This window comes from Aedes albopictus, chromosome 3 (assembly GCF_035046485.1).
Source record: "Aedes albopictus strain Foshan chromosome 3, AalbF5, whole genome shotgun sequence".
NCBI classification, from domain to species: domain Eukaryota; kingdom Metazoa; phylum Arthropoda; class Insecta; order Diptera; family Culicidae; genus Aedes; species Aedes albopictus.
The window spans coordinates 353952160-353969092 of record NC_085138.1 but is presented as its reverse complement, the minus strand read 5'-3'; the positions used below and the strand labels follow the sequence as shown (position 1 = coordinate 353969092).

The 16933-nt window shown below is 39.3% G+C and overlaps 2 protein-coding genes across 3 annotated transcripts; one reads left to right on the top strand and one right to left on the bottom strand.

The window, feature by feature from the left end:
- Window positions 1–3623: 3623 nt before the first annotated feature.
- LOC109408741 (uncharacterized) lies at window positions 3624–6303 on the top strand. The gene is made up of 3 exons (XM_029874888.2): window positions 3624–3783; window positions 4944–5052; window positions 5645–6303. Exons 1-3 carry the CDS (start codon window positions 3761–3763, stop codon window positions 5879–5881), a joined length of 369 nt encoding a protein of 122 aa, XP_029730748.1. The 5' UTR covers window positions 3624–3760; the 3' UTR covers window positions 5882–6303.
- Window positions 6304–7771: 1468 nt separating this feature from the next.
- Window positions 7772–16385, bottom strand: LOC109408742 (zinc finger protein 271). Of its 2 annotated transcripts, none has more exons than XM_029874929.2 (7): window positions 16076–16385; window positions 15539–15677; window positions 14728–15471; window positions 14402–14669; window positions 13708–14342; window positions 8172–8370; window positions 7772–8103 (listed from the first exon to the last, which is right to left on the bottom strand). In XM_029874929.2, the coding sequence occupies exons 1-7, from the start codon at window positions 16108–16110 to the stop codon at window positions 7895–7897; spliced, it is 2229 nt and encodes a 742-aa protein (XP_029730789.1). In that variant the 5' UTR covers window positions 16111–16385; the 3' UTR covers window positions 7772–7894. The 2 variants fall into 2 exon arrangements, with proteins under 2 accessions (XP_029730789.1, XP_062711271.1); XM_062855287.1 differs by having other exon boundaries at window positions 8238–8370.
- Window positions 16386–16933: the final 548 nt, after the last annotated feature.

Below are 16933 nucleotides of genomic sequence, written 5' to 3'. Positions count from 1 at the left end.
GGACTTTTGACTGACGGATGATAGCGGGATGTTTCACAAATGATGCAACAAGCTCATGCAGTCATGCTGTATGCTGTCAGTTCGCAGTTCGAACGTCGCCTCACAGTGATAAGCAGATTTTGCTTTCGTATGGTGAGAAGGTCAGTACTGTTCTCCGTTTCTGAAATGAAATGGTGCAAAAAGCGTGAGTATTATGATTCCTTGCCTAATTTGATGCTGTTTGAGCAAAACTTTGGGTAACAGTGTTGTTGTTTACTCCATTTCTTGCAACATAAACAACATAGTTATCCAAAGTTTTGCTCAAACAGCATCAAATTGAGCAAGGAATCATATTATGTTTCCAGTTCAAAACCGAATTAGCGACATTTTTTCTTTGACTTCCGCTGCTTTTGCCTTGCGTTAAACACAATGTCGGAAGTGGGGCGCTGTATTGTACACCTGGTGCGCTATACAGCGCCCCACTTCCGACATTATGTTTAACGCAAGGCAAAAGCAGCGGAAGTCAAAGAAAAAATGTCGCTAATTCGGTTTTGAACTGGAAACATAATAATACCCACGCTTTTTGCGCCATTTCATTGCAGAAACAGAGAATGAGGAACGTTCGATGTAGTACTAGATTTGTAGTAATAAGCCCAGTTTCGTGTTCAAAAGGAATCGCTCAAGAAACTTCTTGACCGATTCCTGGCAGAAACTTTCCACGGTGGCTGCCATTTGAACTGTCATAGCGAAGAAAATGTTCGCTACAAGATGACTACCCGGATAAAAAATACAATAGAAAAACATAGGATTCTAATGTAACAGTACCATTGAAAACCATGTTCTCACAATAGAATTCAATGTTAAAATAACAATAGAAAAACAATAGAATCAAATGTTTCTAACAATAGAATCAAATGTGAATGAGCATTTCACATTGAATTGTATAGGTTGTATCGTAACAATACAAAGAAGGACTTTTTTTTCATACAAGTTTTTTCGCAAAACAGAAAATTCTAATGTGAATCAAACGTAGTTAATAGGGAAGACTGGAGAGACTTGATCCCTTTTTCTAAATTTACCTGAATCTTTTCCGTATTATGTTTCCAGTTCAAAACCGAATTAGCGACATTTTTTCTTTGACTTCCGCTGCATTTGCCTTGCGTTAAACACAATGTCGGAAGTGGGGCGCTGTATTGTACACCTGGTGCTCTATACAGCGCCCCACTTCCGACATTGTGTTTAACACAAGGCAAAAGCAGCGGAAGTCAAAGAAAAAATGTCGCTAATTCGGTTTTGAACTGGAAACATAATACAAAATGGCAGGTAAACATTTATTGCAAGTTAATACACAACAGAAGGCCTTTAAATTATTGTTAAAGTTTTCAAAACTGTGTTTTTATGGAGGCATGTCTTATGATGTATTTTTCAAAAATGGGTGACACTTGATCCCCCTTTGAGCACATGGTTTATTTAAAGGGAAAATAATTCCAGAGTCTTTCAATAGGGTCCTAAAATTAAAGACGAAATCTCGCTTATATTGAATAATACGATCAAGCATGGTATTCTAATCCGAATTGTACTTTACTCGAACTTGAAAAACAAAGGAATAATGAGAAAATTCAAAATAAGTAAAATGGTAAATAGTTCTACTTTGACATTTGAGGTCAACCTTGTGTGACTGAGCTCGACATTTTTCGCACTGGGATTTCAAAAATGTTCCTATCTGACATACACGGTGAAAAAAAATCACTCAAAGTATGTGTTATAAGCTAGGGACGAGGCAAAAGGCTAAAAAAATAAAAATTATATATTTTCAACAACGGTTAATAAAAACGTCAAAAATTGAGTAAATATGTACTCTTGAACCATATATTGTGGTTTAAACAAGAATCCCGATAGGACTTTAGGAGCCTATTCATTTTCTTTTCGAGTTTTCTTGTATTTTCGATGAATTTGGACTTTGGAGTGTTTAAAATTGTAAGATTTCCTTAAATGTTTAAGGATATGCCGTATTTTCAAAATGGGGAGACTTGATCCCCCTTTTCTTGGTTTGTACTTAAGTTATAATTATCTGACACATTTTATCGTTGAATAGACTAGAATTCCAAGTAAATAGAGGCTTCCGAAAAGAATTTTATTTTTCACATGTATAATGTGTGTGTAATCCTCGAGGGATCAAGTCTCCCCATTTCACTGTTGCGTACCGTGAGGTCACCATTCACCGCTCATTTAACGGCATTTTCGTAAAGTATATGACATTAAAAATCAACGTTTGCGAATATTGCACTTTAATTTAAGTTAGCAACTCAACAATTATGTTGTTATTATAGAAAAAATATAAAACGATTGTAAAATATGTTTGCAACCGATAAAATCAAAAATCAAATGTGTTATCTCTTGGCTCCTATTACCGCTCATGCATCCATTCACCGCTCATAATGGATCCATTCACCGCTCACTGGATTTTTTTTCATGGAATCACAAAAACTATTCATTTACAAAAACAAAATAACTCTTATTTACCAAAGTATTGATGATTCATGGCGTTCAGTTCATCCTGTTTTGTCAAAATGGAATCTTTAACGGGTTTTACCTGTTGGATATTTCTTCCGCTGTTTGCCCTGAACAGTTCCCATGTTGTCCTGCAGCGCAATGTGAGAAATATTTTTAGAGAACGTAATTTCAAGTACACCCATATAAAAACTTGGTGAAATGAAAGTTTTTTAATCTGGCAGCATGTTACATTCACTTTTGTTACGATAGTTTGCTAACATTTGATCATTTTTGTATGATTGACCCAAAATGAGCGGTGAATGGCGACCTCACGGTATACTAAGCTGAATTAATTAAAATATGTTAACAACAGCCTTATTCGGATAAATAAGTTTGAAAGTATTCTATTTAAACCATTTAAACTATGTGTTGTGAAATTTTGACACGATTTGGTTTAATTTTCACAAAGTTATTGAGATTTTTCGGAATCGCCTAAAAGATTTCTGAAGGACTGAAAACAAACCATCAGCCGTTAAAAAATAATGCAATGTACAATCGAAATCACTTGTAGCCAAAACATTTGTCCAGGAGTAGTTTTGGAAAAATTATGCTAGAAGAAAAATGTTTTTGATTCCGAGCAAATATGGGGGAAACAAGTCTCCCCAGGGATCAAGTCTCCTCAGTCTCCCCTACATTTACGTGGAATCAAATATACCGTAGATTTTTATGTATTTGTATTGTTTTGAACTGTTAAATATGCCGAGAACTGTCTGTTTTGAACTGTGACTTTACATTAGATTCAATGGTTTGGGGATGGTTTGCTATTGTGAAACAGAATTAATTCTTCATTACACCAACAAAGCTATTAATGGAAAATGTTTGACACTTCTCAGGTAATTTTGACAGACCACACACATGCACGAAAAGACGGATCACTCATTCTACTTTATCGATTTTGTTGCCGTCCTTTTTATGCTCATGTTACATCTGTCAAAATAACCTGAGAGTTGTCAGTCATTTTGAGGTTAGGTTCGTTGGTGTAATGAAGAATAAACAAATTTAAAATTGCATATTTTTTTTCAATTCCCATCACAGAATTCGACTGCCGCGCATGGTAAACAAACCGATGATGCTGTCAGAGAGTGTCAAGCAGCGAAAAGTCATGTCCATAAAAAAAATACCATCACTGGCCAGGAAAAATCACGAGCAACGGGAGAGTTCGACTACAATAACAAAGAATATTCAGGACGGAAAAATAGTATTTTTCCGGTGAAAATTACAGCTTAAGATGGTTCAGGATACAAATTTTATGTAAGTGACTCAGACGATTTAGTTATAGTAGTAGTTTGGGATTTTATTAGCGAATAGCAAGGTAGGCTACATATGACCTTGTCATATGCATTGATATTAGAGAAATGCAGTGCGTAATTAAATTTATCCGAGAATAATCCAAATACTGAACTGTAATTCAATTACACAATCATTCGATTTAATAGAACGGTTAGTACTGCTATGTACATATATGTGTAGTGCTGTGTCCGAAATATGTTTACAGTCTTCTAATTATTTCGTTTTTAACAAGAAAATATAGCAATATATAGTAATTTTTGGAGCTTTTTTAAAACCACAATACTGTAGTTTTTTATCATCATTGCTCTTATCTTATTAGCTATAAGAGTTAGTTTAGTGTTCATCAAGCAGACTAAGGATATTATTCAATTCATTACTTGTTCAACCGTCAAGAAACGAGCACGCAACACAACAAATGGCTGTCGAGGATCAGATCTAGCAGAATTAGAAATGCTATAGATCAAAATCAATATTAAAGAATCAAAGATTCGCCGGGGTTAGCCTAGTGGTTAAGGCTATGGATCGCCAATCCGGAGACGGCGGGTTCGATTCTCGTTCCGGTCGGAAACATTTTCTCGACTCCCTGGGCATAGTGTATCATTGTACTTGCCTCACAATATACAAATTCATGCAATGGCAGGCAAAGGAAGCCCTTCAATTAATAACTGTGGAAGTGCTCAAATAACACTAAGTGGAAGAGAGGCAGGCCAAGTCCCAGTGGGAACGTAGAGCCAAAAAGAAGAAGAAGATTCGCCGTGGAAAATGTCAGATCAAAATGGATTTTATCGTTCAATATATCTGTCAGAGAAAAGCGAGGAACTAAATCGAAGTCCTTCGTGGATAACCTCGCGGATAACCACTTGGTTGGTGTGTTGAGGGCACGACAGTTATCGGAATCCTTCAGAGCTAACCATCTGGTTGGTTCGTGAAGGGCACGACAAAATCATATTCCTTCACGGATAACCATCTCGTTGGTCCAATCGAATGATTGAACTTGTGACGATTTTCTCGCTATTATAAAGAATAGGAGATGTGGTAGTTCAATGTTCAACATGTGGGCTGAAAATATTATTCAATTCATTATAGTCTTAGCAAACACCTAACTAAACATTCAATTTCAGTTGTCCACGGATATACAACGCCTGTAGGTTATGCAAAATTCGCGGAAATCAACTAAATAAAATCAACCAAGTGATATCCGATAAAATTTACGAATGCACCACATTAAAGGTAAGCCAACATTATGGCATCATTTCTAGAAAATTTAAAAGCAGTTTTTTTCGCTGGAAATCAAAACATTCTTCATTCAAAATACAATGTTAATTATTTATGAAACGAGTTAAAAAAAGAAGATTTTTTCAACACGAGTCGTACATTTATCCAACCAACTTTTCCGAGTTGGATCAAAGTTGGATAAATACGGAGGCAGACTGCTGAAAAAAATCGAGATTGATTTGCAACAAGTTGCATACACAATTTTATGTAATGATTATTCGTTATACAACTCATTTAAGTTTCATAATGTTCATTGTATAACCCAAATAATTTGCATAATGAACAATATGCTACTTTCTACTCATTTCAGTTGCTTCATGAATCAGTACGGAAAAGTTGGCCATTATGATACTAAAATGAGTTTTATAAAATTAAAATTATAATACTGAATTGCATAAATATATTTTCATTGCAAAAAATAGATATTGAACGATAAAACTGCTTCTAAATTGTTGATTATGATGATAATTTCGATGATAAAACATTCAACGTGAAGCTCAGAGTAGAGATAAGATCTTTAACAACCTATATCTTTTCTATTATCAAGATCATCTCGACCCCACAATGTAAGGCGTTCATCTGCGATGGCTGCAAGGCGAAGATCGACGAACACTATCAATTCAAAATGCAATGCATAAAGAATGTCAATTTGCAACGGTTTAATAATGGCACAATCGGACCTATAGCTGAGACTCCGGGCAGTAGCACTGAAGGCAGTGAGCCAACTGCGACAGCCAGTGCACTAGTGGAAGCTATCCCTAGCAGCAGCAGTAAAGCAGACTAAGAGGCCGTGGAAAGCTTTGTCTCGGTTGAGGAGTGTTAACTATTAGTGAAGAAGAATTGTTTACGAGTTTTATCTTTATTTAGACTTATTATATTATACGTTTGTTCGTTAGTGCTTTCGCCCGGAAAGGCACCATTTCTCTAAGGAACAGTTCATACTGATTGTGATATATGTTGGGCGTAGGATTGTTCGGCCAAATGATTCGAATTCTTAAATTCTCTAGTCCCACTTTACATCTGGTCGAATACGATACAGACGAGCTGAATATTTTACTGGCCTGCCGCAACCAAAAATAACCGATAGAGATGCTGTATATACAGAAACCCTGCGGAGATATTGAGTATATGTTCTGCAGTGTGCATAGACAACTAAGTCCTAATTCTGAGTTTTGAGAATAAAGTTTTGTTATTAACTAACGGAAATCTTCAATTGTGTTTTTGTATCTTTTAGTCCCTCCCCTAATGATTATCTTTTGACAGATGCGCATATTTTGACTACCACTTCCATTGTCCATAATTGCATATCAGTACCTGAGAATCAGTACATAATATGACATAACATGAGAGAGTTCTCTTCATCGACTCTCTCTTCTTCAAATTAAAGTGACAAGGTGCAAGTATTGTTGAACTTTTTGGTCATAAATCGCTAGGTTGCGATGCAATCTAGCGTCTAAGTGTAAAAAAATTCGATTGAATTTGCATCTTGTCACTTTAATTTGCAGAAGAGAGAGTCGATGAAGAGAACTTTCTCATGTTACTTTCGCCCTTATTTAAACTCAATCTAGATATCATTCGACGAGAGTGTAGTCATAAGAAGAAAATGGTGCTGAAAGTTTGAACTTTTGCTAGTATGATGGACCAAAATTTCAAAAATTATTATGTTAAGCATCCAAAATAAAGATACGTTTTGTAGGATAAATAGTAATGATCTCCTGTGTCAATAGGTGTCCATCCTCGAGAACATGTTTGGCAGTTTTCGATTTAAATGTATTATGGCAATTCGTTTTCTCTTTACCTGCTTTTTCAAACTCAGAAATGTGTTCCTTAATGTCTATAGCAAGCAATGCAGATGATGATATCTTCTTAACTCTCGATTTTCAGAAATAACTTTCTCTTTTCTTTCGTAGATCCTACTAATGATTTATGCTTTTTCTATTTTTTTTCTAATTTATCGTTCCCTTTTTTGATTTCTTTTCTTGCACTAGTAAGTGTATGCTTTTTCTGTATTGATCTATCTTTCTCTTATCAATAATTCCAATTCCAATTGTAATATCTCTACATGAATTGGGCCATCAGTCTCATAAATAAAACCTATTTCCTTTGATTTGCTTCTATCACTTAAAAAAGCAGTGTGCATTCTATGAAAACACAGTCTAGTCTAGTCTAGAATAACACATTCACAGTCAATCATTGAAAGAATCCTGGAAAATGCTAAAATCGACTGATTCTACAATTTTTCTTGTCAATATTAATGCTTGCAGTACATCGAAAATGCATTGCAAGCATTCAAGCGACCAGGCCTTCTTTGCCTGCAATTGCATGAATTTGTATATTGTGAAGCAAGCATAATGATACACTATTCCCAGGGAGTCGAGAAATTTTTTCCGACCGGAACGGGAATCGAACCCGCCGTCTCCGGATTGGCGATCCATAGCCTTAACCACTAGACTAATTGGACACCCCTCTTCCACAGTCCAATTAATTCAAATTCAGTTCCCAAACCAAAATCTATTATTCGCAAATTCATGCTCATACTCGTATGCATTCTATAAATTCTAATTAATTTTAAATTCTATAAACACTTCGAAATAAAACACGATTTTTTCTATGGCTTCTGACGTATACTACATACATTCAACAACATTTATTTCGCTAACACAATCACATTGGTACATGTTTTCAATATTTAATAACACCGGTGTATATGAGTATAATGCATAGTACGGTCTAATACAGGGGGGTATAACACAGGTTTCTACGCGAAGGTATATATGGCCAACAACTAGTACAGACTCTAATGTTTCATTTCTTTGCACAGTTCGAACAGCTGATACTGGTGCGTTTTCAGGTGCATATTCAGTGCCTCCACCGTGTCGAGTTCCAGAAGGCAAATGTTGCACCCAAAGGCGGTGCGTTTCTTCTCGTGAATTTTGGTGTGGGCTCGTAGATTCGACAGCTGGGTGAACGCCTTCGGGCAGGTGTCACATTTGAACGGGCGTTCGCCTTAAATGCAAAAGGGGATGTATGGATTACCAATGGCGGAGGAGTCGTACTTTAGGGCGACAGAATACCGGTGTGCGATCGGCGGTGCCGCTTGAGATCTTCGTTCGATTTGAACGTGTTGGAACAGAACTCACAGTTGAAGATCTTTTCCACGTCGATCGGGTGTTCCAGCAGGTGGTTCTTGAGCTGATCGGCCGCCTCGAACGTACTGCTGCATTTGTCGCACTTGAAGAATCCGTTCGCTTTGGTGTGCAGCTTCATGTGAACCTTAAAAGGCATGCAAAACATTCAATCTTGTTCTACCTATTTTAATAAATTTGGAAAAGTGTCTTTGTCTCAAAGCCATTGAAATACAGTTTCCCTAATCTTATGAGCCAGCCGGTTAACTAAGAAAACAACACATATTAGTTAGGGCTCACGTAGTTTAAGCGGTAAATGCGGGAATGTTCAACAAAACCATGACGAGGGCATGTTGGGTATGATTTCCGGGCGATCCAGTCGCAATCTAGGGTCTTGTACCCAGGAATGCCACATATACAGATTTTTCTGTAATCATGCAGATTTTCTTGCAGCTTTTCATACAGAATTCTGTATACCAATATTACAGATTTTTGGAAATGATACCGATTTTTCAGAAACTTACAGAATTTCAAACAGATTTTTCGAGAAATATTACAGATTTCATACAGATTTTTGACAAAAAATGGTGATACAGATTATGGAAATTTTTGAAAGGGAAAATACAGATTTAAATGTGGCAACACTGCTTGTACCATTTGGGCAGGTGTACCTATTTTGCGCACTTGGCGCTATAACTAGACCAATTTCAAATCGATTGATTTGATTTTTTGTATAGGTTTTGGCACGTACAGTATCTAACTCTGTACAAAAATTCAAATCAATCGGTTTGAAATTGAAATTCGTTGTGTTTGCCACATACAACCAATTGGCGGGTTACATGAATAATATGGAACCCTACAAATGCTTTCATTTTTTTTGCTTAGGCGCCCTGTCACAAAAAAATAAAACAAAACACTACAAATACACAATAGAGCAACGTCACAAATTGACGCTCACAACACATAACATGAATTAGCCTATTTCCGATTATCGGATGACGAGGTTTCATGATTGTTCTAGGTCCATCAGACATCCTGAGATTGTAGTTTGTTTGGCAATGCGCCTTTAGTTCACAGTCTTTGTTGCTGTGTTCATAGCTAGGTTTTGTCTAGGAATACTAACCCTAATTGAGCTCCTAATTCTGTTTTCAGAATAAACCCTCTACATTTTGACACTTTTGATATCCCTGTATTCCTGCGCCTGCTAGGGAACGGTTTGCATGTATTTTAGTTAGTCATTGCCCGAAATGGCCTGGAAGTATGTACACACCAAATTTTGATTTTTTTTTTCATCCAGCAAAACTAGTTGCTGGAACGTGATCAGCAAACTGCAGTTTGCCGAATATTCAGTAATAATAGCTGAAAAGTCATTTTCATTTTCATTTTGCAGCATTTGGTGAGGCAATGAGAGCGCAAGTCAGTCCAAAGCCGATGATAAGGAGGGGTAATGGCTGAATAGTCTTTGCTGACCACATAAACGCCATGGGATAGGAAAAGGGTATTTTGGTGTGGGATTAGGATGTTGGTACAGACTTGACAATATCAATGCTATTCAGATGCAAAATAATTTTAAGGCTCAATAGTGAATCGCATGCCTTCCAAAACAAAAAAACAATAATCCACAAAATGCCAAGCAAGTCATAGAAAGAAAAAGTGCCCGATTGTTTATTTTGTCAATTATAACAAACGGAAACTTCCACCCTCTCCTACTCGCCAGTCACCCCGGAAAAAATGTTCTTTTAGTTCTGGAAAATATATTATCCTCAATTAAGCCTTTAATCGAATTGTCCGCGTGGTCTTGTAGTACCTCTGCTAGGTAAGAATCAGTCATTGCCATACATATTAAATGCTAGACATGACCCCATGGATAGCATTTGCATATGTAAAAGCGTGATGTGACTTTCCTATTAGGCAATTCTCTTATCGCATGCTTGTATTCAAAACCTTGTCAAGCTTAGAAAATTGAAGTTGATAAACAAAAACAATACATTACAAGGTTCGAATTCCCATAGAATGAGATCATTTATTCGCACTACAACACCATAGGAGATAATATCACATTGACTGATTACAGTACAAATGCGAAAAATCTCCCTTTTCCCCCTATCCGCAACCCGGGGACGCGCCCTGTTGGATTTCGAAAGCCTCGGAGAATATTACAAACCTTCAATGGCATTCCCACACACTAACCCACATTGCTCATTCAGGGGTCTGACTGGGCCTATTACCCTCCCTCAGTTTGTAATATTCTCACCAACTTGGAATTATATTTTCCCGGCACATAAATGACTTCGACAAATGTTCGATATACTATGCAGCATAATGATCAGTATAACTATATCAGATGACTTGAAGATCTGATTTTTACAGAATTGTTTGCCATTGATTATACATTCAGCTGTTCCAATCATTACTGCAAAGCACATCGACCACAAGCCTGAAATCAAAGCTTCCTGGAAGATATAATCCAAGCCCAGGGCGTAATAATAGCTGAAAATTCAGCAAAATTAGAAATTGCTGAACATCAGCAAAAGAGTCAAACACTTAGCATTTCCCTCCAGGCATTTGCCTTGACACATTTTGCGTGATCCTACCCGAGGCACAGAGAACAGGCATCCAGGCTAGAACTAATTTCATTCGGAAAAATGTGTAAGGATTTGAATCTTTACTTGAGTTAGGTTGCAAACCAATACACGATGACAACACTAACGCCACCAAACCCCATATTGCCCAGGGGGATGACGAAGGGCCCGAATCATCTACCCAGCATTCAATTCAACATGGCGTCCAATGTTTTTGTTTTGATTGTTTAATTCATGGAAAACATGCGCTGGAAACATCGACACTGCTTCGCTGCTACATATAATATCGTGCAAAGTGATAAGGAAAGAGAAACAATCATCAAAAACAACGATTTCGTTTGAAATGTGTAATTTCTGAAATAAGCACTAGCAACACACGAGCCACACACCCGAAAATCAGGAGCAAGTTAGGGTAAACCGACCAGAAAGTGGGTACCAAAACGCGCCGTACCAAAAATGATGTTGGGTGGAGCGGCGATGTACCGAGTTTGACAGCCGTGTCACCCCACTGATATTGCCACAGTCAGTGGTGAATAGGAAGCAATCAGTGAAGTACTAGCACCGACGAACCGACGTGTCAGCTAGAACAAATAAATTCAAATTTGTTGTCCGCGACGCCATGTTGAAAAATAGCCGAACACTATCGCCACCTCTATAACGGCCCGCGATGATTCGATAGCTCGACACCGAACCCCCGTGTGTTCATATAGGAAACGGTTCGCGTCTGCGCTGATTTGACAGAAGCGATCGCTCGCTTCGCTGGTCGACCGTTAAATTTGGGGGGGACAGTTTTGAATCGCCACTGTCACGTCGGTTCGTCGGTGGTACTAGATTGAAAGTAGTGAGCTGGATTTTTGTATGGTGAGATGATCAATTCTCCGTTTCTGCAATGAAATGGTGCAAACAGCTTGGGTTATATGATTTCTTGCCTAATTTGATGCTGTTTGAGCAAAACTTTCGGTAACTGTGTTGTTGAAGTTGCAAGAAATAAATAATACAACAACACAGTTACCCAAACTTTTGCTCAAACAGCATCAAATTAGACAAGAAATCATATAACCCAAGCTGTTTGCACCATTTCATTGCAGAAACGGAGAATTGATCATCTCACCATACAAAAATCCAGCTCACTACTTTCAATCTAGTACTTCACTGATTGCTTCCTATTGAAACATTTCAAGTGGTGAATTAAATTAGTACGGGAAATTAACCGATTGTAGCGCCACGCTATTGCCACTTGTGTTGCCGATTTCAAATGGCCGGTAAATTCCTTACAGAGTTTCGGAACTGGACTTGGAAGTCTGTTCTCTGTGCCCGAGGCACTGCTCGAGCCGGAGGACGAGAAAATCACCTGAAAAAGTTTTAGTTTTCATCATGATTCAATGATAATGCGCCTTCATCGAATTTACTTACCTGATTACCAAAAATTAAGTTCAAACTAACATTTTTAGACATACGTAATGCCTGAAGTTCATAGACACAATATGTGTTGAGAAATGGACAAATTGAGTGGAAAAATTGCGTAAAAATCCACGTGGTTCTGGTGGGGATTGAACTCACGTCTCCCCAAGTTCGCTAGACAGGGCGCGTTAACCAACTCCGCCACAGAACAAGTAACAACTCTGTGAAGTAGAAAGCCAATCTGAATCCAACGCCCACCTCACCCCACGTCCCTCCTCTCTGAGCGTGCCTACGAACAACAGTGAGAGCATGTTAGTTTTCGTGTCAAGACTGTTGCCCATCCACAGCACGTGCTCATCCACAACTTGCGAATGAGACCATCAGTGTGTGTCGGGCGTTCGACAATGCGACCCTCGCACGACCGCTATTGCGATAGAGAGGGAGAGACCGCCGCTCTATTTCAACATTGTTTTTTGAAGAAATAGGAGGCCTTGAACCGATCCAGTTTAAGTAGTGAGCTATGAAAAACCTAGCTACTCCGCCATGACAGTTGTTAAGGTCATTCCACTACAAACCTCCAAACAGTTAACACATACTTAATAAAGATAGTTTAAATTGTTCAAGCTCTGTTGCATTCTTTCGCCCTTCTGAAGAGAACCTCCTTTAGGTTATGGGCTCGTCTTTGAAAGAAGGTTCCGGCATCCCGCAGCTGACTGGTCCAAACTATGAAGTTCCGAGTCAAGCTTTACCTGGATGCGGCGGAAGTATCGACGGTGTTGAAGGTGGAAGCTCCAGCTGAACATGATGCGTCAAAAGCGAAGTGGGACCAGCTGGACAGGAAGGCGCAGTCGTTGCTGGTCGGATTCTTATCGGAAGAATGCCTGGAAGTAGTCCGAGAAAAGGAAACCGCTTGGTTGATGTGGAAGGCCCTCGAAGAAACGTTTGCGAAGCGCTCCGTGACTAGTCAAACCCTTTCGAGGAAGCAGCTCGCAAGATTACGCATGAAGGAGTGATCATCCAGAAGTGATGTCTTTGTCTTTTACGCAATTATAGTGTTTCACTATATTTTCGTAGTACCATGCAGTTTATTTTCAGCATGATCACCTTCCTCTAAATTTTCCTACAAGAACTTCTCTAAGAATTCTTTTTGAAAATTCTTATAAAATTGCTTCAGGAAGTCTTTTAGCAATTTTCCAGCAATGCTGTCCTTAACAATGATATTTTTCCACCGGACACAATGGAGCCCCGATCATGTGGCAGACACGAAGATTTTCTATGACCCAAGGCAATTTTTAAATGGAAAAAGTTCCTGGATCGATCAGGAATTGTGTTTAGACACCCTTAGCATGGTTTTACTGATTACCTGCACGTTTACCGCTTCGTCTACATGGTCCCGGAGCTTTTAATAATCATATTGGAGCTTCCCCAAATAATGTGACAAAGGCCCACGAGAAACTACAAGAACACGAAAAGACAACCAGCATAAAATGCTCGGCAATTACCTTCAAATTCCGATTGAACTTGAAATTTTTCCCACATATGTCGCAGTAATACGGCCGGTCGTCAGCCTCGGTGGATTTCGATCTGGCCCTCGGTGACTTCTGGTGCACCTTTCGATGCTTCACCAAGCTGGGATACTGCGAGTACACCTTGAAGCACACCTCGCAGCGATATTGACGATTTGTCGACCCAACTGGGGGCGGCGTCTGTTCCGTTGTCATCTTATGTACTATATGTTCAATGGGTACGCTTGGCGCAGCCACTACTGTTTTCCTTTTCTCCATGGCCGCCATTAACATCTCCTGCAGCTTGGTTGGCGTTCGCATGGCTATCTCATACCGAAGTAAATCGGATAGAACCTCCAGGGTAGGCGTTAGCGGCGCCGGCGGTGGCGTAACCATTGGGGAAGGTGGCGTTGGTGTAGGCACTTGAACCGCCACCACCGAAGCGGGCGGCGATTCAACGAAGCCACACTTTTGTACGTGCATTTCCAGTAGCTTCTGAGTACGGCAGATCTTTTCGCATCTTTCACATTTGAATATAACTTCAGGTTTAAGATGTGTTTTCCGGTGAGACAGAAGGTTTGCTTTTTGTGCAAATCCTTTTTGGCATATGTCACAAACGTAGGGCTTTTCACCTAAAATTGGTAGAAAGTAATCGATTGCTCAGCATACTACAACTTCAAATGTATCCTACCCGTATGCACTCGAACGTGCCGTTTCCAGTCCTCTTTGTTTCGAAAACTTTTGGGGCACATTTCGCACTTGAAATTCTTTTCCACAACTCCTTCGCTATGGCACTGTAGGTGGGAAATCAGATTTCCTTCTTTGGCAAACGACTTGGCACACAGCGTGCACCGGTATTTGTCTTTGACGCATTTCAGGCTGTGCGCCGTCAGGTTGTCCAGCATGGTGAAACTCTTCAGACATAGCTGACATTTGTACGGTTTAACTTTTGAATGGACCTACAAGACACAGACAAATGAGATCTGATCTACACAAAACTCTGTGATACTATTCAACCTTTCGGTGGGATCGTAGATTCGATAGCTGGGAAAACCCTCGATGGCAAATCTCACAGGTGTGCGGTCGTTCACCGGAGTGAGTTCGCATATGAATCCTCAGTTGTACGTTGTACTTGAAAGATTTCAAGCAGATCTCGCAAGAGAAATTCTTTACATTACCATGGCACTCAACCGCATGGTTTAACAAATTGCCCCTATTGATAAACACTTTGGTACACTTTGTGCAGCTGTACGTAGGCTTCGCATCGGCTGTCTGCTCCAACCGTTCCTGCTGTAGTTCGACATGCGTATGACTATGAATCAACAGATGTTGACGTAATTTGAATGTTTTAGAACATATTGTACACGCGTACAGCTTCTCCTCGTGTTGCTTTCTATGCTCTTGCAGCGATTTGTCGTCATCGGCGAGAAAATCACAATCATCACAGGCAAACCGCTGTTCCAGGTGATCTTCCTCGTGGTCCTGTTCGGACAATTCTGATTCTGGGGCTTTCTTCACCTGTCGAAAATCTATTGGAACGCTAACAGCAGACTGCGATACCGGAATTGGAACAGCCACCTGTTCTTGTTTGATCTCCTCTAACTCAGCTTTAATACTGTTTTGGCCTGCATCAAAAAATGCCAAAGCATTCCGCAGAAATTCATCGTTTGCTACACAGCGCTCCCGAAATCGAACATATTCATCTAGCTTGTTGGCGCAAAGTTTGCAAACAAACATCGGCAGGTTGCGCTCGTAAATAATCTGAACGAAAAGAAGAAAATAGCACTTAGCTGCACAGCAGAGCTAAATCTAAAACACGCCATCATACCTGTATCGATGTGCAGTCGTAAATCTTCTTGGTAAGCAGAATGTTCGGAAATAGATTCGCGTAAAACAGCGGCTCCATATGGGCCTCATTCTTCAAGCACAACCGACAGATGTCGTTGTTGTTGTAACGCGAAGAACAGCTGAAAAGCAATCAAACGAACATTTACATAAGTACCTTCCACATTCATAATCTATTTAAAAAAGGGAGCTGCCTTCCCTCTCAAGATGAGCCAATTGGAAATTCTATCTCGATACTCGCTAGATTTCTATTCTCATATCGAATCCAACCTAACGATCTCAAAACTATTTCAAATCCCATACGTTTATCACGATGTAAACAAACCACATACAAAAACAAAATACCGGAAAGCTCATCAAAACTTTTCCCGCAAGTAAAACTAATTAAAATAACTTTAGAACATTTGCAGGGCATCCATCTTTGATCTTGCTCCGCTCTCTCGAGAAAATCTTGCGCTATATGCCACTGGCAGCAATTATCTTGAGAAGTGAAGGCGCACTTATTTATGTCTATACTCACATCTTATTTTTATTGATCGATAAATCTTCTGCCATGGTCCCGTGTCTCGCGTCTGGCGGTAGCGATTTTTTTTCGCCCCGCTTACCGAGCTATCGCCAGTCGGAAGGAAATATTCTTCCAGAAATTCCTCTTACGTAAAGCTTAGTCTATCGCCTTAGCACCGGAAAAGATTTGTCACCTCCATCAGAAAAAATAATTATCGCCTCGCGTTGCCTCGCTCACATTTTCAACAATTGGTTTGCAGAAAAAAGTTTTGCACGGTTTTTATTACTCTCTTTTTGAATGCTCTCGCCGTATGTTGATGTGTGCTCTGATAATGTCCTCTTCTTATGTTCTATGGTAGAGCACTTGCTTGGATATAAACAAACCGACGGCGAACCGCGGTCCTGCCTACGCGACGTCGTACAACCGAATGAAATGCACGATACCAGTGCACGATGGTTTGTTGATAGCCGAAGGGCAACGAACGCGGACCACATGAGCTCCGATTCTTTCCGAGAAAAGAACGACCGCGTGATCGTGTATGTGTGAGCACTATAGACTAGAACATACGCGCGCTAGGGTACTTGGTATTGTATGGGCTAACTCTCCAGTGAACTTAATTATAGTTTTCGTCTGCAGTTTCATTGCTGGACATTAAAACATCATAAACTTTGAAATGCTATCACCTTATATCCTTTATTCCAGTTATCCAGTTCAGGATAGAATGATGTTGGCGTCAGAAAGTTTCATTACAAACGCCAAAACTACATCGTTAAAATTCTCCCGTCCATACAAATTCATATGAAACTTCACAATACTCTTCTGAACCAAAAACGACAACTGATTACTCTCAGAACTTCAAATTCAACAATTACA